Here is a 25,597-nt window from a genome sequence, read left to right on the forward strand (position 1 = left end):
GTGACTTAGGGCACATGTATGAGGTTGCTGGTCAAGGTGGAAGGCAGAACCTGCCTTGATTGCACATGCATACCTAAAGTTTGGGGATGCAGATGTCAAGCAAGGAGTGGTCAGGGAAATGAGGAGAATATAAGAAACCACAAAAGTGCTCCTCTTTAACATGTCATTTACATAAACCTTTCCAGGATTCTTGTATTGAAAGTTTACTTTTTTAAAACAAAGATCAAACTGTTAAACTACAGAACACAGATAAAATGGAGTTTGTAAACCCGGCACCTGCCCAGTCTTGGTAGAGGGGAATTCAAATCAAGTTTCTCCCACTTGTCAAGTCTATTTGACACTGGTTTGAAGTAACAGCCCTTTTATCAGATTACCCCTTTAAAAGAAATGCCCAAGGAGAGATGATCAAGCACAAATGATCACTTCATGCATTTTATTGATAGTCTATATTTTAAATCTGCAGTATGACATCTTACATAGGGAAAAAGCTTCTTCCTAAATGATAACTATTAGTAATAATCAAGCCAGCTTTAATATGACTGACCTTTCAAGGTCTTGTTTTGCATTAACAAATTATATTAGCAGGTGTAAAGCACTGTACAAAAAAAACCAAACTGGGTACATTCTCAAATTTTAATTCAGGGCTTCCCAACCAGGAGTCTGAGTCTGCTGGAGAAGGGAGTCATGTCCAGGTTGAAATGGAACGCAACTGAGAAACCAGGTCAAGCCAGCCAACCAAATTCACTTCACTTTGTGCTCCCCTCTGCATTTTTGAAAGTCTCTCCTGGAGGTCAGGAAGCCCTGGTATAACAATCGACGTTAGTCTTTATAGAACATACATTTATGTGCTTCATGTTCGAAGACATAAAACCAGCCTTTATTACTGTTCTCCCTTCAGATCACATCAGGTTCTTAAAGAGGCTTCAGAAAGATTCCATGATTGCTGCCTAGCTATGTATATGAATCCAAGTAAACATTTATACCAAAGTAGCTCTTCCCAGGAGAAGAGAATACAGGTACATAACCAGGCCAACCTCGTGCCTACTCAACTTGATACCTGATCACATGGCCCTACATCTTTAAGAGCAGCACCAGGGACAAATGAAGCTATCAAGAGGTAAAATCCAAACATTGGACAGTTAAAACATATACAAATCAATCAGTGAAAAGAATGCTATTAAAGGGGCATTAGATCATTAAGGCCAGGGAGTTGGTTCAGCCTGGGTATTTAAAAATAATCAGCAAGATAAAAAACTGCTAAGAGGAGCCTTGAAATACCTAGGAGCTAATGTTTGCAGTGTGTGTACTCAAGGTATCACTTACGCACCCCTAAGTGACTATAGAACAAATCCTAATCAAAGCCACATTTCACTGTAGTATTTAGGGTGTTGGAAGTTATGCCTCTTTTCCTACAATAATCAGAACACCTGTGTGTGAAATGAAGCATAAAAAATTATTCTATCATTTTTCCTTTAAAAGTTCTAACACCTCAATAATTATTTTACTCCATGCTGTAGATGTTTATATCCAAAATGGGGTTAAATCAAGTGAGATCAATGACTTTTTGAGAATATTAGATGGTGTTTTAGAAATAGTCCAGTTAGTACAAAGATTTTTTTTGGAGGGGGCACCCGGATTTGAACCAAGTACACAGAGTTGTTAAAGAGCAGGCACCCAAACCAGCTTTTCAGCTGCTAATTAAAATGAGACAGGAGCTCCTCCTACACGGTGCTGTAGCTTTCCCAGAGAAAGGTTTGCTTGATGTACTTTCCCAAACAAGCTTCCCCCCAAAGCGTAATTTCCTAGTTACTCAATGAATTACAACACTATAATGGAATATTAAACATATTGAAGAATTATACTATACTTTAAAAAAGCCTGGCAATTTAATGTTTGCCTTATCATCATTCATTACTAAGGTACAGATTTCTTCAAAAGTAGCCATCAGCATAGTCTTCTAAGACAAGAGTAAAAGTGCCCTGCACACGTGGCTTCTATGCACTATTTGTAGTACACATTTGGAAGGGAAGCCAGCAAGATAAAACTTAAGAAAAATTACTTTTTGTTCACAAAAGAACAAGGGGGGGCGGCGCAATTCTCTATCTTTAAAAGCATCAACCACCACTAGGTGCCATTCTATTCTAGCAAGTTGTTAAAAACGGCCTGTTAAGAGGCAGTTAGCAACGTTCACCTCCCTATCATATGGGTATTTGGGGAAATGACCAGAAGTCATGGTTATTGCTCAACCCATTTCATATCATGGACATTTGGGAAGATCGTTAAATACAAAGCATATTAAGTGATAACTTTTCATACATATAATTTGAGACTAGGAAAATAGTTGGCATGGAAAGAACATGTTTTCCCTTACGAGGATAAAAATCAACCATTATTTGTCAGCAACACTAATAGTGGAGAAACTTCCTAATCTTAATGTTTGGTTGAATTCTAATAATGTACAAAAAGAAATATATGTGCATTTATATGCATGTATCTTGACACACGCGCACGCGCGCAAAATGTTTAACTGTACAATTACCCTACACTCCAATGCTAATATGAACACTTTCCTCAAACCCCACCTCCAATAACATCAATGAGGTTTAACTTATGTCTTCTTTTTTAGAGTGAATATTCCAAATTAACATAGCTTGTTTTCTTGTGTCGCTACAGATGAAAGCAGGCTCTGAACCTATCTTGTTCAATTTTGTTTCTAGTGCTAACAGATCATGTCAGCTGCTCAGCGTTAAGACAAAACACTTCAACCATTTCAGACTAGTGAGTGAATTTCTAAAAATATCTAAATATTCAGGGAAATTTTGCCTTCAGTACTTTTCCCTACGCTTCCAAAATGTAATCTCCCCTAGCATTTTTTTTCTTATTGTTGTTACTGCATGAAGTTCAAACTAAGTCTTAAAGACCAGAACCTTTCTATAATAGAAAAAGTGCAAAGGTACAAAATGAAATGTAAAGTCTTTTGCAAAAATATGCTCCCTCAAGATGCTGTGCTGGATGCTGGGGGGAAAAAGATTTCTGCTCTCCATTATACATCTCACAGCTACCAATGGCCTCGTCTTCATTGTGGCCACAGCCCTAGGAAGCATGTCTTAGCCATGGACTTTCAAAAGCAAACATTAAGTAGCAAATTCCACTAAAATATTTCTTTGTCCTATACAATCCCATGAAAATTATCGAGTGCTACTGAAAAGGGTGTCCACGGGCACTTGTCAAATATGTGCATTCTCCCCAAAGCTACAAACTTAAGATTCTATTTCCAGTGTTTATGAACAGCTTCAATATGTACATTCGTAACATTCTGCATTATTTACCTTATTATTGTAATACTTGACAAATGGCTAATACAACTTGGGAGGTTAGGGAGGTAACTGTTGTCAATTTTCTTTTATGCTTAGAATGTGCTGTAGTTGCTTATAAGCTATTTAAAATGAATACCTCTGTATTACTGGAACATCTTTTATCAAAAGGAAAATGGATTTGTTTTTAGCCTATCAGGACTACCCTGCTGATCTGAAAACTCTAGATTACACCCTTAGGAAAGGAGACAAAGAGGCTCACAAACACAAAAGAATCCTGACTTTTACGTGGACATTTTTTAAAGGAGAAAATGTGTTACATAAGCGCCATAAACATGAAATCTGCTTATATTAAAAAAAATAAGTAAAGCTTTTTTGAACATACTTCTTTGCAAGAGCAGTGCATATCCTTAGTAAACAACTACTATAGTTACAAGTTAGTTTCCTTGATACTTAGGTAGGATTGAAAGCCAGAGAAAGAACAAGCTTTGAAAATCTTTACATCTAAATATTAAAGGTAGCCCAAGAATTCAAGTCAACCTTTTCCCTTTGTAGTCTTAAACTATGTCTATTTAATAGCTACCTTCCTTAAGGTCAAGGATGTGTTCAATCTCTCTTTGGGCCTGTTAAGTTTTTCCCAGGGTAGTCAGGGAGGGGAGGGGCACGGGGTCAGGGACGGTGGGGTGGACGGGACCGGACGACACACAAAACATCTGCTTCACAGACGAATTCTACTCCCGACTAGCTTCAAAGAGAAACTAGTCAAGAGTACTAGGGTTCTTCCCAAATCTATTCTTCCTACTAAGAAAACAATATAAAGAGCATGTCCCCCAAATAATGGGCAGCAATCTCATTTTCATAGATGCACAGCACAATTAAAATCTGAATTTAAAACAAACCCAGATAACTGACTTTCAACAAAGACTGATAAAGTGCCCTAATTCCGCAGCTGGCCTTTAAATATTAACAAGTGTGCATGGGTACCTTAAAATTACAAACCTCAAAAACAATTCTGAGCCTTGCCCGTTAAGCACACACATCTGTACCAAGGTCAAGTCTTATGCTAAAAGTGGTTGGCTGTCTATTCTCCCTCCACCGTTTACTTCAATTCTTTCTAAGGGGTGAAACCATCAATTTACTTGTGCTAGGGTAACAGTGGGTTTCTTACACCAAAGCTCGGCCACACCTGCTGATCTGTTTCACCCACTCAGGTTGGACCCCATGTCTCATCGCACCTCCTCACCTTTGTTTGCATTAGTAGTCTTTAGGGAAAGTTAAATTTTTTCAGAGCAGGTTTCTTTATTCTTCCCAGCTTTCATTTCCTACCAAAATCCAGATCAAATATATTAATTTCTCTTGGTCTCCAATGAAGTTTAACTCTGCAGGTTTTTCCTTTTGCGGGTCAGTTAAGTGTTCACATACATTAAGTATTATTAGATATGTTCTGCTCTTGACATCTACACACGCACGGAAGCAGCACTGTACTTTGTTTGGTGTGCTTTACTCTGCGGGCTCACAAAAAGCATTTTTTTTTTCATTTCTAAGCATGGTACTTTACAATTTTTAATGCATCAATACAATAGTGCATTGGAAAGAAGTAGAGCCTCTACAAAATAGCTTTACAGTTTTAAACAAATGAATGTGATTTTTTTCACTTACACAAGTATAGGCTTTTTAATATTTCCACAAGATAAATATCGCAAACTAAAAGCTCACTCTACAGTACGCCACAAGTGATGGGCTTCGCAGACAGACACGTAGGAGACCCTAACCTTAGTGTTATTTACACGGACATGTCCAATGTCACCTGGACTGAAAGGTGAACAAATGAGACTCAGAATGTAGTTGAATTTATGACAAACTAATAACCGGAAATGATACAGCTTTACTCACTTATGAAACATGTACTGCAACTTAAGTCTAAACTGAGAATTTCCTTCGTCCCTCTTTCCTACGGTATGGGAAATTTAAAGATCAACACAAAACAGATAGCCATTGCTAAGGCAGATCTTTAACATAACACAGGGTAAACAAGTACAAGTAATAAATTATCAGTAATAGAGATGCTACTGATTCAATTGGTACTGAAATCAGATTGTAGGCCCTAAAACGTTGCTCTTCAAATTTTTTTTTATTTTGCAACAGAAATCGAAGACAATCCATTCAGAAAGCAATGACTCAATTCAGGTTGCTCCTTTATATTTAGGCACCACTCAAAAAGTGGACATAAAGTAGATGATTTCTGTTTGCCCATCGCTGCGCCAGCTATACAGCTGAGAGTTCGCATCCTAATTACACAACACTTTCTCTGTTACCAGAAGTTAAGACGGCTCTGCGGCATATAGGACAGGTGGAATTCTCAGATAACCAGCGGTCGATGCAGTGGACGTGGTACTCATGGGAGCAAGGTAGTTTACGTAGCTTGTTGCCTTCTGCATACTCTGTTATGCAAACACTGCAGGTCTTTAACGCATCATTTTCTCCAAAACTTCTCATTGCAAGGTTGTCAATTTGTTCTTTGGTGAGTCCTCTCGGTTGGTCATCATCATCCTCATTTAAGAGGAAAAATTGAGCCAGACTAAGGAAGGGCAGAGAGCCACTTTCATCAAATGTTACGGGGGCCCTATGTCGCCCCTCTCGCCGGGCACCTGATGTCGAGCTTCCTTCGTTTGTGCCTTCAAACAACTCCGAGCTCGTGTCTGAACTTTCGCCACTAGAACTGGAACTAGGACTTAAATTGGAACGTGAACCAGAACTACCACTACCACCTGATCCCCCTCTCCCATCCTGAGACTCTGCTCTTTCCAAATTTCGACTTGGGACTGAGCCCCCAGGCTCTGAATCACTATCACTGTACATAAAGTAGCTTAGCTCACCAAAACCCGTCATTATCTGTCTTAACATGGTTTGAATGGCAACAGATGTAGTTTCACTTAACCCGGTATTTAAAATTCTACGAATAGGAATTCTGATGGTACTGACATAGGTTCTCACACCCGCTCGCTCAGAACGAGAAAACGTGCGCCGAAACCCTCCTCTTTCACTTTCGTAAGTGACAGTGTTGTTTGGTGTCTGTGACCTTGATCGAGTTCTGCTAGCTATGCTGTCTCTCTGGCGATACTCGCCAGGACGAACTCTTCTTACTTGAAGATCTAGGACAATAGTAGGTGGTCTCTGTCCCGATCCTGTAGATTCACTATTGCCAGTTGTGTCCGAAGAAGTTGCTCCTTGAGACGCATTTCGTGTCCCAGAAGCTGCAAAAAGACCCCTGCTCAGCAACTCAGGTCCAGATATTTGCTGTCTCAGTGTCACGTGGTGGCGGGTTCTAGAACTTCCTTCAGTCTCATTTACTAAAGGATGTTCAAACGTTTGAGATGAGATACGATGATGAGATGATCTCGGTGGACTTACTCCCATTGGGTGCAGAGGGGACCGACTCCTTTCCGCTCTTGAGCTGGGTGTCCGGTGACCTGGGCTTCTGCTTCTGGCTCTTCTCTGACCTCTAGCAGGTGGGCCCTCTCCGGCGAATGCTTCAGCTGCACGTCGTGCCATTCTGGACGGTCTTGCAGATGTCGATTCAGGTCGTGGATTTTCCACTTGCCGTTGGCTGTTGTTTTCCATATTTTCCCCACTAGAGTGTCTTGCAGATGGCTCATTTTCATTTTCTGGATTCTGGCTCCCGTTGTTACGGTTAACATTGATCTCTAAACTGAATCTGAAATCACCACTGTTGGGATTAGTCCTGCTCACTGCTCTCCAGGACTGGTTGCCTCTCTGCCCACTTCGTGTTGTATTTCCAGTTTGTCTGACAGAGTTCAGCCAGTCTATTATAGAGTCACCATTGGACACGTCATCGGAAGAGTCTCCACCTGTTTGGGGGGGGGGGAAAGCAGGGAGAAAAAGAACTTCCAAAATTAGAACAATCACAAAACAGTACTCTGAAAGTTTGAATATATTATCTATCAAAAGTCATTGAAAAGAGATTTCACACGTTTGCAGATTTTTGCAAATTATACTCCATAAAATTACAGCTAAAGTTTCAATTCCACTTGAAGAGCTAGAGAAACGTGGAAAATTGTTTTTTGAGGGACTATGAAGGAAGCCTATTTTCAGTACTTTACCCCTTATCAAGCTAACCAAACCTACACCTGTTGCTGTTGAGTTGCCTCCAAGTCACCGAGAACCCACGGGACTAGACTAGAACGGTCCCATAGCATTTCCAAAGCTTTAACCCTTGTGGGACCAGTGTGCCACATCTTCCTTCCAGCGTGGCTGAAGGGTTTAAACTGCCGACTTTTTGGTTAGCAGCGGAGCGCCTACCTTCTAGACCCATCAGGGAAGGTTCCTCATCAATATACCCAAAGCCCAAACCCAATGCCAATGAGTTGGCTCTGATTCATCCTCTAGAGGAAAGAGCAGAAATCCCCCAAAGTTTCCACGGCTGTAATCTTGATAGATGCGGCCTGCCATGTCTTTCGTTAGGTTTGAACCACCGACCTTCTGGTTTAGCAGCCAGGTGATTAACCACTGTGCAACCAGGTCTTTCATCACAGAGCCTAGCATATCACTATGAGGCTGTCAGAAGACAAATCGTATAGCCCACAATCCAGGATAAAATGTAGGTATCTGTTTTTGCACCTGTCCCCCCACTGCGGTGTCTTTCCAGTATCCCCCAGGGGGCCGGTTTGACCGCTTTGGGGAATCCTGCAGTCAAATAAAGTAAACATAGCTTAAGATATAGTACTAGCATTTTAGTAAACACAACACTTCTGGGGTGGTGCCGGTGACGTGTCATTAGCCTACACTACTTCTATGGCAGGGGCGAGCAAACTGCAGCTTGAGAGCCAGATGCAGGTATGTAAGCATGTACATGTGGCTCTGAGGAAAACTGGGGGGGAAACCTTAAGGATATTCTTCAGATAATGGCAATTTCATTTGTTTGTAAAAATAAATAATTCTTAAATTGTTGTGAGGGACAGTATTGGCTCTTCCATCTCCAAAGTTTGTCAACCCCGTTGTAGGCCATTTGCAGCCAGCAAGCGCATGTTCAGTTGTCGGGGGACGGGGTTGGGTTGTGGATGCTTAGCGGCACCTCTGGCCAATAGCATCCCTCAGTTTGTGTCAGTCAAAAGCTGCCTCCGGCCATTGCCAAAAGCCCCTAAGAGACGGAATTGCAGCCTGTTAGGAACCACCTGGGTTAGAGTTTGCAGCATTTCTTTTTTCTAGTGAAGAAATCATAAATATATGTATGTATGTGTAACACACACACACATCCACTGCCAGGGGATTGATTCTGATTCACAGCGACATGTCTCTACAGAAGGAATAATTCAGTAAGCTGAAGGAAACTTGAACAAAGATGGACGACAAAAGAAAATTTAAATAAGCCATTTTTCATTATGTCACAATTATCAGCAACCAATGGTCAAGTGAAATAAAAACATAGACATTCTTACCATATATTAGGCAAATGGCTTTTTATGAAGCTATTTAATGTGTCCCCTGAGCGAGTTTTGATTGACCACTGAGGATTACAAATTCCTTATCCATTCTATCCTTTACCCGCCCCAATGCAAATCATACCTGTATTTTCGACTACATTCGGTGGCGGCGGACCCTCTTTAATCTGTTGTAGTCTTCGCAGCAACTCTTCCTCCGTACTTTCACCTGCAAGCAGTTTTTAAATGTTTACCAAATTACAAATGAAAACCAGCAATTCTTCACCTCCCTTATATGAAATCAAAGAGTAGCAACTTGGGTAAACTTTACTTCCTTTGGGAGTATAGTATTATAACTTATACGTATAAAGGTTTCCAAAAGTTCCAGTAAAATTGTCTTGTTTCCAATGAACTTTCTAAGTCACGTCTGTCTACATTTCTTTCCTGTTCAAATAGTGGGTTTGCATACAGAATCTAATTTTTTTAAGATGCAACTGGGATAGACTTACTTCCCAGAAGTCAGAAATCTAACGTAGGCATTTTCATTCAAGCCTGGTACGGCTGGCTCAAATTCTACTTACTGTCATGAAAGTCATACCTTACCTTTATAAAATGTAAGCAACCACCCCAAAGTTATGTAGAATTAAACAGAAATGAGGGAGAAGAGAAGAGAATGAGTTTTAACCACGATCAGGTGGCAACGAAAGGGGTAAAAAGATCACCAGAACACAAGTCGATAGAGTTGCTTCTTTCAGCCAGAGCTAACCCTGCAGAATCGTACCTGAGAAATATTCAGGGTCTCACCAATGACATCTAATAGACTTAACTCTATCCTACGAAGCAAGCTCCCATCCACACCGGACTCATGTCTAATAAGTAAAATAAATGGCAACAACAAAACAATCAGCTCTATTCTTTTCCATTGAAATCACTGAAATTTAACTCAAAATGGAATTCAGAGTTAAAAATTTTCTCCAGTGACAAAAGTGATAAAAAGACTAGGCCTACTAGGCAGAGGCAGAGACCGGTAGAACACCTGAGCCAATAGCCCCGAGTCAACCTTCAAGCCTGTTAATGAACTCATCCCCATGGCTCAATTTTCAGCCAAACCACAGCCAGGTCTCTAAGAGGAGTGGCAACACTTAGGCAGGTAAGCACACCGTAGACTCAATCAAACACTTCAGCTCAAAAGAGTAGCATTTCTCCAAGGACAAAATTCAGAAGGTGAGGAAAGAAGGTATGGAAATAGGAAACAGGGACGAAGTGCGAGGAGGGATGGTACATTGTGGGGATTGTAATCAATGACATAAAAAAGGGGGGGGACTGGTGAGGGCGGCTCATTTTTGTTGTTTTATAAACCTTCACCCAATTCACAATAACAAGGTTTTTTTTAATTAAAAGAATTGTCTGATTTAGGATAATTCCAAACATGAATAGTAGTGTGACAACAAATGACTGCAATAAAATTATTATCTCATAAAGCAACAGATTTTCAAAACAGACAGGTATTTTTATATAGGAATTTGCATGCAAAAATCCTCAATTACATGTAGCATACCTGGGGTGCCTAGCAAGTTGTTATCTCTCATAAGTCTATAATCTTCTTCACTTAGGTTGTTTACGAATTGATAGAAAGCTTCTTCCCGATCCAATCGGTCCATTTGACTTCTGCGCTGTGCTGCAGACTGGTCACTACTCCCTTTATCGTTGGAATCTGAGTTTTCCATCTTGTTGAACAAGTGGAAAATTATCTAAAAGCAAAAAAGAGACCAATCTTAAAAGTAAAACACTCAATACGCATTCTGTCTAACAGTCTTAATTATGTGCACATCCAGCGTGCACGTTGAGATGTGGATTTTAGGACCGCAAATGAATGCACCATTATGACAGTAAAGCTCTTGAAAAGGCAGTTAGACAGCAAGTCCCTGGGTTATAAACCTCCGATTTATGCATAGAGCACACTTTCATACTTCCACTCTAATATTACTATGTAGATTTGCCCTGACTTTGAAAGAAGGCAGTCGACACCTGGTTCTCAAAATTTGGGCCATGATTGAAAGTAACCTTTAAATCACTGAGAAGGCTTTGAGTTTTTCCCTGCACAACAGTTATGCTAAATAAGAACATACCCACTTGCTCCAACCAGCCAACGGATTTGACTTAAAAGGTAGACTTAGGAAGGAATCTTATTGGTAACACAGGGACTAGCTGCACTAGGAGAAGACTAGGCCAGGGGTCGGCAAACTCTGGTTCACATACCAAACTCAGCCCTGCTGTCTGCTTTTATTGCTTGCAACCTAAAAATTTTCTTAAAAGTATTATTGGCACTTCATCCACATATATAATTCCACAGCTCAACCATATCAAGAAGAGTTGTACAGTCATTGGCACAGTCAATTTTAAGCACATTTTCTTGTTCCCTGTACTCATTGTTATTCATCTAATTAATTTTTCCAAGCTTGGCAAAATTAGGCACAACAAAGCAGTCTTCAACAACTTCTAGCTAACCAAGAATGTTTTCTACACTTTTAAAGGGCTAAATAATGTTTTTGTGACACGAGCAAACGATATGAAACTCTAATTTGTATCCAGAGTGTGACTTCCTCCCGGTCACATGTTCACGTAACCGCGTCGACTTTTGTGCTACAATGGCCGAGCGCAGTAGTTGTGAAAGGTGTAGCGCTCTCCTTTTTTTGCGTCGCGGACTTGTGCGCCATACGCTGCGGTGATGCAGTTACAATGCCTGTTAGAGTGATCAGTACACGCTGGGACGTGTAGTTTACTACGAGCGCTATGCTCATCGCGTCTAAAGGAAAGAGCTTTTGAACGTTGCACTTAAAAGGTACAATATGAAGTGTGGATGCGTTTTATCATATTGCACGACAAAGAATGGTGTTTATTATGCAATGACACTAGAACTGTGCTAACATAATAAATATGCACTGACAGCACCAGACTAAGCACTGATGACAATATTCTTAACTCATACGTCTAATTATACAGTCTAATCAGAAATTATAATTACCTATTTATATAATTATAAATAAAATTTTAAAAGCTCATCAAAAATATTTTTCTCTAAAAAGAATGACACTGAGACGTCAATCAAATTAAGTTTTAAGCGGCTTCTGTTAGCCAAGAGAAGAGAGTCATTTATCAATAGTGATCTAACCGTGCTGAAGTGCACAACAGCTGAGGAAATGCGTCCAGAAAAGGCCACTGGATAAATATTAGCCTTTGAGTACAGTTGCTTAAAACTTAAGGATCCTGGGAGTAACATCAAGCAAAAACAAACAAACAAGGCAAATTATTTTAAGTGTTTTTGCCTTGATTTTTGATGAGTCGACAAATGTGACTAATACCAACCCCAACCCGCACACTTAGGAGTTCGAAGTAACTGAAGTTAGTTTCTACAAACAGTGTGCATCGACCAATAATAGGTGAGAATATTTTCAAAGTTTGCTGGCTTCTCTCTTATAATACTCTCCTACTTTCACCTTCTGGCCCATAAAGCCTAAAGTACTCACTGTATGATCTTTTATAGAAAGTTTGCCAACCCCTGCTCTAGGTTATACATAAAACTAGCCCCAAATGATTGATTACCATTCATTCACTATTTGTATAGCTTTAAGCGAATTACAACCCTGGCATGTTTCCATACATTCTCAAGTACTTACACATATAAAAAGCAATGGTAAAGAATCTAAATTATGGCTAAAACATTTTCTCTTCATTTTTTCTTTCCCACCCAATTCACCTTATTTTACGTTTAGATCAACATAATTCAAAAGGCTCTAACCCTGAGTTGTTTCCAACTCATAGCGACCCTTATGACAGAGTAAAACTGCCCTTGTGGGTTTCTGCAATTAGAAATCTTTATGGGGATAAAAAGCCACAATATGGCTGAGAATATTCAACGCACCCCAATGCATAACAAACATACTATGCCACCAGGTTTCCTTCATATTATATAACATAAACGCATTCCATGGACATATGAAAATGAGATGTATGGAAAATAGGTCATCTAGATTGGTGCTAAATATAACCCCCACCTCACGATCACGTATGTGAATTATCAGAATGCTCACAAGTCAATAATGACAACTGAAAAAAAAACAGAAAGAAACGAGTTGCTGTTGATTTTGACTCACAATGGCCCTATAGGTGTTACAGTAAAACTCCACAGGGCTTTTCACAGCTGACTTTTCTGAAGTAGACTGCCAGGCCATTCTTCCAAGGTGCCTCCGGATACTCGACCCTTCAAGCTTTTCAGTTAGCAGCCAAATGTGTTACCTGTGCCAATACCATTAACTCCAAACCAAAACCAAACTCCCTGCCATAGTCGATTCAGACTCTGAATGATACTATAGGACAGGGTAGAATTATCCAGTTTTCTAAGAGGTTACAGGAGTAGAAAGCCTCATCTTTCTCCCGTGGAATGGCTGCTGGTTTCAAAGGGCCGAGCTGGCACCTAACAGCCCAGTACATAACTGTTACGCCACCAGGCTCTTGAGTACCCTATGTAAGATGCCTTAATGCTTGTAAGACTGACTCAGGAAATAAAAAAAAATACTGACTCAGGAATCCCTGAAAGACAGCTCTATGATACAGTGACACCTTGGTTCTGAAATGCCTCCAAGTCCAAACGTTCCACTGCTCAGACAGCAGTCTGAAAACACCTGCTCGGTGTCTGTGACCTTGCTGCACAACCACAGTGAAAATCTGACTTGACTAAACCTGTATGGGATGAGAGTGTGTCACGGTGCAGTCTTGCTCAGACAGCTCTCGCTCAGACAGCACACAGTACTTGTGCTAGTGTATTACATCATTCGTCGGTGTGGCTTTTGGGGGCACTTTAACGATGTAAAATATCACAACTAGGGCTCCACAGAAAGTTAATGATGGCAGCAGTAAAGCTAAGAGGCCAACCAAGAGAAACACGCTAAGAGGTAAAGAAAGAAATCGCTACAAAATTGGAATCAGGGCGCCACTGGTCTGCTATGGCGGCTGAATACAACAGGACTAAGTCGACATGATCAACAGTTTTTTGTGGTTTTTTTTTTTTTTGGGGGGGGGGGGAGGCAAGTGATTAAAGCAGCGAATGTAGCCAAAAGTGTGAAATCGATAACCACGAAACAAAAAACTCAGACCATTGAAGAGGTTGAAAAGTTACTATTAATTTGGATAAATCAGAAATAACTCAACGGCAAGAGCACATTCGAGACAGTGACATCGCAGAAGGCTGAAAGGCCCCACAGTAACTTCAAAGTCCTGGACATTGAATGTTTAAGTGTAATTTTGGGGCCTCAGGCCAATTACTTGGTTTTCCATTAGTTCTTATGGGGAAAACTATGTTCAGTCTCTACCTTTTCGGTGTTCGAACATGAAACGAAAGAGTTTCCCAACTAAGGTATCACTGTAACTTGAAATCTTTAGAATACCGGAAATCAGCAGCGTAGAGAAAATATACTCTTCAAGTTTTATGGGTAAGGCATTTAATAAAGACAAAAGAAAATCAAACTTTTCAACGTGTATCTCAAGTTACAAATTTGGCCGTAGCAAATAGCTAATTAACAGGCATCTATGAACAGGAAAAATAGACCAACAGATTGTGACTGATCCACATCAATGTAATATTATTCAGTCACGAAAAGAAATGAAGTTCTAATACGTACGACAGCATGGATGAGTCCTGTGACGTTCACAGAGTGAAATAAGGCACAAGACAAATACATGATCCCACTTACATGAAATATCATGGGGAGAGAATGGCGATGGCTGTACAGTATGGTGAATTAATGTTCCTGGATTTTGCACATGAAATGGCAAACACTGTTATGTAATTTCGCCGTACTATTAAGTCCATTTCCCACTCATTTGTTGAACCCTGCTTAGTAACAGAACTTCTATCTTTTTTCTACCTGAGCGACCACAGCAGAATCCCTTTCCAACTGGAAAAAGTAGAAAAATTAAACTTTTCAGTGAGAGAAGAGACAAGCAAGCAAAACTAATTATAGTCTTTGAAAAATCACAGGGAATCAAAAACGCCACAAGTACATTCTATGGTGCAGTTGGGAGTTCAGAACCTATGAGAAGCATCAGGATAATATTGCTTGGTTTCTTCAGAGATCTAACAAGCTCTCCTTCAAGGGTTATGAAGAAATTTGGATTAGATCATTGCTTCCCAAACTTCAGGATAAATAAGTTCCAAATTTACAAATGTCGAATATTTACCATCATAACCAACTTCACTTGTTTTAGACATGCAGCTTTAAATCCGTGAAAAGGCTTGGAGCCTAACCCCACTGCCAGTCACTTCTGACTTATAGCAACCATATGGGATAGAGTAGAACTGTATGGGAGCAGCCTCATCTTTCTCCTGTGGAGCGGCTAGTGGGTTCAAGTGCTGCTGCTCTTGAGCTTAACAGCCCAACACAATCTATACCATCAGTCCTCCTTCTTACACAAGCAAAATAAGAAATGTGCTTTACACAATTGATCTATGTATGGATTGTGATGAGTTGTAAGAGCCCCTAATAAAACAATTTAAAAAGTGCAATATGCATTCTTTTCTAGTAGACATGAAACATGCATCAATATAATTTTAAAAATATTGAAAAACAAAAACAAAATAAGAACTGTATGCACTTGGTCCACCTACAAATTCGACTTAACACAGCCAGCAGCAGACTGGATCTTGTTTAGTAACCCAGGAACTTCCTTACATATAGCATCACCTGGGAATCTTGCTAACAACCCTTTCAAGATGGAAGTTTTTGGTTGAACCTATGTGCTTTCAGTATTGGAAAGCATTTTAGATGAAAAAATCCATTTATCTGATGTAATGTGGATTTTGATACAATTGGTGGGGCAGATAGTGAGAGCTCAAGGTCTGGGATGGAAGAATGAGGAAATTCTTCAGATTCAATTATATAGGCTCCCACCAGAGGGCAGCACACATAAAAACTGGGACAGATGTTTCCCACTAAACTTCACTGGTGGAAAATATCGATAGGTACTATAGAAGGGGGCTACAAAAAATTCATCGAAAATTCCATTATCATTCAATTCCATTTTCCAATTAACTTTTCGAAACTCCCTTGTATGCCTCTTTGCTCATTGAAGGATGAAAATACAAACTCTTGATTTACTAGCTCTAGGCTGGGTATAAGCCTCCCTGAAATTCAGTGTAATAACAAGACTGTTAAATCGTTTCAGCTGTCGAATATCACCCTCAAATATCATTATGGACCAATGTCAGCCTACAAAGAGCCTGTACATTTTCTAAGTGAATCATTTGGAAGAATCTGTCACACAGGATAGCCAAATCTATAGAGAAGTCAAAGCCAGGAGTTAGCATGTAAGATGTATATGATAAATATACTAAATTCGGGGAGACTCCGGATAGGGCAAGATATGACAAAATAAAATTGTATAAATTACCAAGGGCACATGAGGGAGGGGGGAGAGGGGAGGTAGGGGGGAAAAAGAGGACCTGATGCAAAGGGCTTAAGTGGAGAGCAAATGCTTTGAGAATGATTGGGGCAGGGAATGTATGGATGTGCTTTATACAATTGATGTATGTATATGTATGGATTGTGATAAGAGTTTATGAGTCCCTAATAAAATGTAAAAAAAGAAAAGAGGAGAAAAAAAAGAAAATGATTAGGGCAAAGAATGTACAGATGTGCTTTATACAATTGATGTATGTATATGTATGGACTGTGATAAGAGTTGTATGAGCCCCTAATAAATTGTAAAAATATATATATACTAAATTCTCAGTAGTCTGACACTGGGCTGAAATCATTAAACACTTTTCAAAGTGTTCTCAATATATTTCACACGCTCCATAAAGGGATTTATTACATATTCCCTGTATGTTTTTTGAAAATAAAGCAATAGTGTTGAGTATGATATAAAAATATGTATAAGTAAGTAATTCTTTCCTGTGCTCACCAACTTTCGGAATTTCTGTTGACTTCCTACACAGGAACCAGACAAAGCATTATACCTCTATTCAAAACTCTGGCCACATGATTTCTACCATCCTGAACAGTGGCTGCCTGATGAGCCTGGAGGTAGTTCCATGATTCCATACAAGCAAGCTCCCTCCCATATATAGAAAACAGCAAAGACAATTTTTCCTACAAGATATCCTTACAGCACAGTTATTTGTTAACTTCAAAACGGCAACGGAGCAGTTTAAGTTTCACTGAGCAGAACACATTCCAATCTGCTTCCCTACTTTTGACTAAACACTTCATACTTTCGGCTCTTGTGCACTCAGCTCCTTGGCAACTCGGCCAATCGGGCAGCTGACTACTACTAACTGAAAGGGTAGGGGCTGGAGGCCTCCCAGAGGTACCGTGGGAGAAAGACCTTATGATCTACTTCAGAGGCCATACGCTTAAAACACTACAGAGTACACTTCTTCTCTGTGCACAGAGGATAAGATAAACTTGACAGAAACGGATTTGGCCTCTTGAATGTAAGGTGCTTACATTTTGAAAGGCAAAGGCAAATCATGCAAGCAATATGAACAAAGCAAACTGTCACAGACCCGATGATGGTCGGCTCATGCATTTTCAACTGAGCCCTGCTCAGGCAGTGGCCCCTGTGCATTAATCAGGCTGCTAACGGCAAGACCAGCAGCTCCAACTTGCCCACTGCTCCGTGAGACGATGAGGCCGAGGCTTTGTGCTCCCATAAAGATTTATAGCCAGAAAGCCGAAGGAGTAATTCTACTCCGTCCCATAGGGTCACTATGAGTCAGAATTAACTCGATGGCAGTGAATGTGATTTTTCCCTCTATGTGGCATACACAAACTACACTTAAACCACAAAACCCTTCCCCCATAGAGTTAATGACTATTTCAAAGATATCAAAGATGTCGGGGGAACAAGAGTCCAAATGTTCAAATACAGATCCTTATTTTTTGGTGAAAAGATGAGGGAAGAAATGGTAACAAAATAGCTCTCCAGATTCTACTCTACACAAAACAAAAACTGGGTTTCCAGTTTAACTATTAACATGAAAGGAAAAAAAGACCTCCTTCAAAATTAAGGGGAAAAAATCTATATGGATTGTGATACAGTTGTACGAGCCCCCAATAAAATGATTTAAAAAGAGAAAGTCTTATTTTAGCTATTTTACTCTCAAATAAAAATAGTCATGCGATAAATCAACATCAGCCATTTTAAACTTACATATTTCTATGAAAAGCTTTCCAATAGAGCATAGTAAGAATACGAATATATAATTATTTTTAAAAAATAAATTAGGTCTCTCCCTAGTTAAAAGCAATATTCATTATTCTTTATTTATAGTTCATTTAATCCACACAACAATCCTATGAAGTAGAAATCTACACCGCTATTTTAAAGATCAGACATAGAAGCAAAGATTAGTAAGATATTTACCCAAGGTCATGAGGCTGGTAAAGGGAAAAGAGCCAGTAATTAAATCTAAAACTTCTAGATTCCAAATCTAGTGAACTATATCCACTAAACAACAACTGGCCCCCATCATAGCTTATGTTACAAACATCAGCTCTTCCTTTTCTCCCTCCTTTCCCTTCCCCGCCCTCCCTCCCTCATGAACCCTTGATAATTCATAAATTAATATTCTTCCTGCCTAGTTGTTTCTAACTCTGAGGAGGAAAAACCAGTGGAAAAAACCCTGACATTTCATTAGCCTCAAGAATTTCAAAGTAGTATTGGTGATCTTTTCATCATCATCATATATTAATACAAATGACACGGTGTACTAATATTTTGATGGGTAATCACTGAACTGCTAACTCTGAAGGTCACTGTCTCAAACCCACCTGCCGTATCTCAGGAAAGCTAAGGGTATACAGCCTTGAAAACCCTACAGAGGGAGGGGCACAATGAGTTGGAATTGACTCTGTAGTAGTGCTGCTGGGCTAACAGGTGTGTCATATGTAATTTTCCTAAGCCAAACAGAATTTTATCATGAGTTTCCATTATTGTTCAGTAATAATGACCAGGAGACCCGATGCTAAGTGTAAGCACACATATTGCTTTAATTTGATGGACACACTGCATGACAGTGCGCAGCTCACAGCATTGTGAGGCAAAACCTGGGGGAGGCTGGCACAGACCGAGCAGGGTTTGGGTCTGTTGGATAGAGGGTAGCTATGAATAGAAACCAACCCAAGAGTATGTGACAAGGCACCAGCACACTACGAATGACATCGACTTTATCAACGTGAACTCTAAAATATCACATCAAATGCTTATGTAAATATGGCGTTAAAAAGAACCTCATCTAACCAAATCTGAAAGAAACGACCTCTTTAGAGGAGCGGGGTGAGGAAAGCAGCAAGGCAACCTACCGCCCACTAACTAAAGCGTCCTGTTCACTTTCACATTTATGCAGACTCCAAACTCAATAATGTACAAAAGCAGAACGTGCCAGTTTTTAAAAACCCGAGGTACCAACACAAAAATCCATCACACTGAAGAGAAGAGCACCATCACCCATTGGCAAGAGCTTCATTAAGAACCTCATAAAGGAGAAGAAAACTAATTTAATTTCATCCTTGCCAACAGAGCAAAGAAAATGTTAGCTCAGTAATATCAGCATCAAGTGAAAAGTACTTAATAGAGCTTTAAAACACTAAATCACAAAGTAGCGCTCAATTGAGGTCAGGGGATAAAGAAATGAACAATAATACTGAACAATAGGGTTTTAAGTGATTTGCACCCCAACTCCCTAACAATATGCGTGCAGACACCAAAACGTTGGGGCATCTTACCACACAGAAATGTATAACTGAAATGTCCTGGTATTTGTTGCAGAAAAGACAAAGGCTTAGTCGTGGTTACCAGGGGCTGAGGAGAAGGGGGAAATGGAGTTGTTACTTAAAAGGGTTGAGTTCTCAAAAATCCATCGCTGATGAGTCAATTCCGACCCATGGGAGCGGCTGGGGGTTTCGAATGAACGCCCTTTCAGTTAGCAGCTCAAGGCTTGAACCACTGAACTACTAGGCCTCCTAGGTGTCCCTTTAGGGGGATGTGAAGCATTTGATAATGGTTAATGTAATACCACTGAATTATACATGTAAAATGGCACATTCATTATATAGATTTCACTACAAGTGGGAAAAAGGATGAACATGCATGAACTGTGAAATCAGGTAAGCATAAGAAGTCAATCCTTAAAGAACGAAGTTTTATGACTTCATTTATATAAAATATCTGTAATAAGCAAATGTACAGAAAGACTAGTGGTTGTTCAGGTCTGATCTGTAGGGGGAAAGGCAGGGGTAACTGCCAAATGGGTTGAGTTTTCTTTCTTGAGTGATGAAACAGTCTAAAATGGTGGTGCTCCCATAGAACTCTGAATATGCTAAAAAAAAAATCACTGAATTGTAGTTTAATGAGTATGCTGTCGTTATAGTTCAATCAAGCTTTTTAAAAATATGGTATATTCAATAAATAAAAGTTGTTTAACTTCACACTGAGGAGGTATCCCCTGCCCTACCCCTCCTCAAACCAAACTCATTGCCATCAAATTGATGCCAACTCATAGTGACCCTATAAGGATGGCGCGGGGTTATGCATTAGGCTACAATTCAAAAGGTCGGCAGTTTGAACCCCTCAGCTGCTCCTGGGGAGAAAGACAGGGCTTTCTACTCACATAAACATTTACAGTCTCAGAAACGCAAAGGGAGCAGCTCCACCCTGTTTATGGGGTTGCTATGAGTCATACTTGAGTAGCATGGTTGAAACTCACCTCTGTAAAAGATAAAAGCAGAAAATAGAAGGTGCTATATACCAATTTAGCCAGTTTCCTCAACTCCTGTGCCTCAGGGTCTCCAATGAATTGGATTGACACTGGATCAGATTAAATCATCTAAAAGGTATCTTTCAGTTTTATGAATCTGTGACTGTGACTAATACATAATCCAAGTCCCAGGATGTAAGCTTAGACATGGGATTTTCTTTTCTCATTGCCATTGTACTACCTCCCTATTCATGACTATATTACCTTTTTGGAAGAATACTCAGCAGTCTTTAAAAAACCGGCAGGGTGGCTACGCTGCCTTTATCTACTGGGTAAGCTCCTTCTCATCAATCACATCATTTATTTCTAATACCGGCCCATTGTTCGTGCCATGTAATGAGAGGAGACCTGGTGGCACCGTTGCTAAACAAAAAGTCGGTGGTCCCAATACACCAGCCACTCGGTGACAGAAAGATGCGACAGCCTGCCTCTGTGCAGAGCACAACTGTGGAAACCCACGAGACAGTTCTACTCTGTTCTTTGGAGTTGCTATGAGTCCAAACCAACTTGATAGCAGTAGTTTTACTTCTTGAAAAGAACACCACAGAGGGGGGAAAAGACAAAGAACTCAGAAAGGCTCCTCAAGGGTGTAATCTCTTGGTAAGAATTTGACTTAACAGCTGAAAAACTACTAAGAACTCTAAAACAGTTACAAAATAAGATTCCTAAAGATGTTATCAAAGGACAGAAAACAATGTGAAATGCTAACCATTTAGAGAATCAAGTTAAAAAGAGGAAGCATAAAAGGAAGAATGTCGCCCAGTGACATTTCATTTCACTCACGTACGTTAACTTAGACTAGATTTAGTCATCACTCAGTTAGGATTTGGTATTATCCACAAACTCAATTCTGACCAACTTCTCTCATTCACAGGGGTGGGGGAAAAATTCCAAAAATCCAAAGGATTCATGTTTATAAAAGGCAAAGGAACTCGTGGGAAAGTACTAGCAATGCGGATGGTCACCAATTACTACCTTAAGGACAGAAGAGTTTTCTATCAAAAAAATAACTTCTGTCAAATGAAAGGATTTTTCATTCCAGAGAAAACTTTAGACACAAATTATTTCCTTTCCCTCAAAGGAAGCATGTTCACCACTGTGAAAACACCATGAGATATTTCAAACGCTGTAATAGAAACTCAGTTTGTAGTTTTGAAATTATAAGAGGTCCAAGAATCTATATATCCTCCAAAACACAGAGTAGAGTCATTTCACATATAGGTAAGTATCATTATGACCGAATTAAAATCTGAAATCCATAGCAAAAACATCAACTATGTGCTTCGTGAGGAAACACACACTCAGAAATAATATTCCCAATTGTTTGAAATTGCCAAAATTTTAATATCAAATACCTCAAGTGCTGAAAGGAAAAATAAACTGCTTAATTATCTGGGAAACTTACATATTCAAGATTAAAAGGGAAAATGAAGGGGCAAAGACAGCCATAGAAGTATTACTGTTTTCTTACCCTGGTTTTCAAAATTTTAAGGGATTATATAAACTGGCTAACTTTTTTTTTAATCAACGGTTTGGATCTTCATGTTATCTAGAAATATTAAGGAACTGAACTTAAAAAGAAAAGCATGTCACCATCCTAGGCAACAGGCCCCAATCGTAGGTACCTCATAGGCCTGAGCTTGGCAGAGAACTTTTTCGCTTTCCAATTTGTTATCCACTCTGATAAATCAAGGGAACAAAAGGCTAGTCTATTTCCCAATGCACAAATGCTAAGGAAAAAAGTAATGGGCAGTACTAGAAAATTCAAATAAAGCCCCATCTTATCTACTACATTACTTAAGACCACACTAAGGATTCACTAACTGGAGAGAACACTCATTCCGCCCAATAAATTTAGACACCACCTGATTATTAAGTCATTTACTAGAACTATTGCTGATTTGAAATTAAAGTTATCAAATTATATCAAGAATATGACAGCCAGTACCAGAACTTACAAAAGACAAAAAACAGGACAAATGCTGGAAAGTCTCACTTGTTCCAATGTCTGTAAGTATTAAAGTTTTGATCTAACAACATGCAGATTCATTACAACCGTGGTCATTTTATTTCTATTATATCCCCGATTTAATTAGAGAACAATCAATTCTAGAAGTTATAAAGTTTAGGAACTTCAGTCATTTTAACTAAGTTAAAATGGGGACCCACCACTCACGAGCTATTTAACTGAGGATAAATTACTTATCTCTCCTCTCAGTCCCAGTTTACTTTGTAAAACAAGTCAATATACTCATGAGGCTTTGTTATAAGTATTATAAAATCATGCACATAAAGCATCAGGCCTAGAACATGAGAACTCAATACAAGTTAGCTATGAATTTCGGCCTGGGAAAAATCCACTTTGCAGCTGTTGTCCTGACATAATTAGTAACAATGTCTCTTTTGCTCCTAAAAAATGTCCTGGTTAGGGCAATAGATTACATGGTTACTTTAACCACAATGATGAGAAACATAATTAATACTAATTAGACTATATACCAATTGTCTTAATCATATATCGAAAAATATCAAGCACCACACGAATGAAGACTCCTGTAAGATAGTCTACTGATACTTTTATTTATTCAATGAACATTTAAACACTATAGTTTATATATTCATACCTATCTCGTTTCAACGATAATTCAGAGGAGCATTTTTTTGGTTCTTTCTATACTATACAGGTATTGCAAACTTAAGGTATTTTGAGAGAGAAAAAGTCAGACAACTCAATGGTTGAGTTCCAGCCACTCAAAACATGACCCTTTGAAATCCCAGTGAAAAGTTCTCATTCTCATCATGCAGAATGCCCAACATCAACTACCATATCAATGAGCCGCCCCACAACAGAGCCTGCAAAGCAGAACAATAAATATGTGTAAACATGCATTCTATACATAAATCATCAGGAGATGCAACAAAAAGTAAATTACCTGACTGTTATGACATAGTACTGAAATACAATAAACTGGATTTTAAGTTCTCTTCACTCTCTGCTCTAGAAAAAAAAAGAATCCATTATTCTTCTTCTTTTATAAGATATACATTTTCTTTGACATACACATCCTAAAAAACAAACAAACACCCCATACCGCATAATCCAAGCTCGTTCACTACTAGCATTGTAATACTTGGGGAGACCCAGAAGGTCAGAGGGAACCAGGAGTTACACTTAACACTTCTAAAAGTTGAGTCAATCTATCTTTTAATATAAGCTTGTTTAAAACAAGCCTTTCCTTATCGAACCAGCAATTACTTTCAGGTTCTGATCATCACTTTCAAGAACTTCCTCTGCACGCTACCCTAGCCAAAGACACAAACTAAATTGTTTAAAAGTCATACTTTCTTTTCAGAACATCTTCTGCTACACAAATTATGTCTGAAAACATTTTACAGTCACCTAAGTGGGTTCTGAAATCAGATTTTCAAGAGAGTTTAGACTGGTGTTCCTGGTTACTTAATCTATTTTTACAATTTAGAAAACGAACTGGAGTATTGAGTTGTAATGGTGTGTTCTCAAGTTACCCAGGATGGACAAAACTTGTACCTGATTTTCCGTTTAATCAGAGTTGTTTAGTATTTCTCCCCTTAACGGCAATCATCCAAAACCACTTTAGGTAAATAATTCAGGATATGTGTACTTTCTATTTACAGCCAAAAAGTTATCTATCCATCTCATAGGGAAGTAGATACAGATAGATAGAGTGAGTGGAGCCTTGCAAATAGTGGATGAGAATCTGATATAAACACTTCGTCTTGTCCAAATACGAAAAAAATAACCCAAGTAACAAGCAAGACCACATTAGGCCTCCGATTCCCACGCTAACCTGTGGAATAAGTATGGTGTGTAACTGCTAGGGAAGGGAACGTGGCTGTTTCCTCCATCTTGAAATTAATCAGCATAAGGGAAAAAGGGACCGAGTATTCAGGAAGCAGAGCCCAACCGGTTAATACTAGTTACTAAGCTAAGGCGTACGTGGCAGGTACCGCCCGAAGAAGCGGAGACCCCTCTGACTTGCCGGACCCCCACCCGCTTCTTTAATGGGGTGGGGTTGGGTTGTTGGCGGATTGGACGGAAATTAACTTAAAAATAATTGGGCCCAATTCCCACCCTCAGCCTGGGAAAATCAACACACATGCAACGGCTTTGCCCTCCCTTTGGGGGGGTTCTTTCGAGCGCTTTCAGGAAAAGGACATGGGAGGATTTTCAATTCGAATAAGGAAGTAAGGCACACTTGCTCGAGATCCCTAAGGAAGATGTCATCGTGGCCTCAGGGAGCGCCTAATGGGCAGTGCCCGGCAGAAGGGCCCGACACGGGGCTCTGGGATTCTAAGTCCTGGGAAATCTAAAGCTCCCAGAGTTCCCAGCATCTAAGTTACAACGGCATGATTCTCCCCCCTCCTCCTGCCCAGACCCAAGGCCGCCTTGTAGAAGGCAGAGGTGAGAAGCCTCCAAAGAACACAGGGGAAAAACATGATATAATCAGAGTCTCCCGCTTGAGATCAACCCTCGGAAAGAGCCACCCCAAAGTCCCAAGCCTCGGGAAAGGTCCTGGCTGCGGCCCCCGCGGCCACGGAGAGGAAGCCCGACGAATCTCCTTCCCCTTCTTCGGAGCACCCATCGACTTTCCCACTGGACTAAAATGGCAGCGGCGCCGCCGCGACCCCCGCAGCACCCAGCCCCGGGGACCGCGCGCGGCCCGGAGCCTCTGCTTCGACGCCCCACCCGGGCCATTTTGAGCGAACGCGGCAGCAGGGGCGCCGCGACCGTCGGCACGCTCGCCACCCATTTCTCCCGGGAATCCCCAGGCTGCACTTACTGGATCTGCGCCTTGGGTTCCGACCCCGTCGCTTGGGCCGCCGCCGCCGCGGTGACTGGCGCCTCCCCGGCCGCCGCTCCGAAGCCCGCCTCCCAGGAGTCCCGGCTGAGCACCCGCCTCTAGCGCAGCGCCGACTCGCAGACGTTGCTCAAGCAGCCATCACCTTCCCCATTGTTACCAAGCAGCGACAGGAAACGGTTGCCACAA

General features: G+C 40.2%; 1 protein-coding gene across 2 annotated transcripts; it reads right to left on the reverse strand.

Moving 5' to 3' along the window:
* Positions 1-418: 418 nt before the first annotated feature.
* On the reverse strand, positions 419-25,597 carry RLIM (ring finger protein, LIM domain interacting). 2 transcript variants are annotated; one of them, XM_075539296.1, is made up of 5 exons: positions 25,391-25,597; positions 23,504-23,568; positions 10,311-10,503; positions 8,898-8,981; positions 419-7,183 (listed from the first exon to the last, which is right to left on the reverse strand). In XM_075539296.1, exons 3-5 carry the CDS (start codon positions 10,477-10,479, stop codon positions 5,607-5,609), a joined length of 1,830 nt encoding a protein of 609 aa, XP_075395411.1. In that variant the 5' UTR covers positions 10,480-10,503; positions 23,504-23,568; positions 25,391-25,597; the 3' UTR covers positions 419-5,606. The 2 variants fall into 2 exon arrangements, with proteins under 2 accessions (XP_075395411.1, XP_075395412.1); XM_075539297.1 differs by lacking the exon at positions 23,504-23,568.

This window comes from Tenrec ecaudatus, chromosome X, assembly GCF_050624435.1.
Source record: "Tenrec ecaudatus isolate mTenEca1 chromosome X, mTenEca1.hap1, whole genome shotgun sequence".
Taxonomy (NCBI): Eukaryota; Metazoa; Chordata; class Mammalia; order Afrosoricida; family Tenrecidae; genus Tenrec; species Tenrec ecaudatus.

Coding starts and splice junctions, on each gene's coding strand:
- RLIM (XM_075539297.1), bottom strand. CDS start 10,479: ATGGAAAACTCAGATTCCAACGATAAAGGGAGTAGTGACCAGTCTGCA. Junction 8,982..10,310: donor CAACTTGCTAGGCACCCCAG/GTATGCTACATG, acceptor AACTGCTTGCAG/GTGAAAGTACGGAGGAAGAG. Junction 7,184..8,897: donor GAATGTAGTCGAAAATACAG/GTATGATTTGCA, acceptor CCCCCCAAACAG/GTGGAGACTCTTCCGATGAC.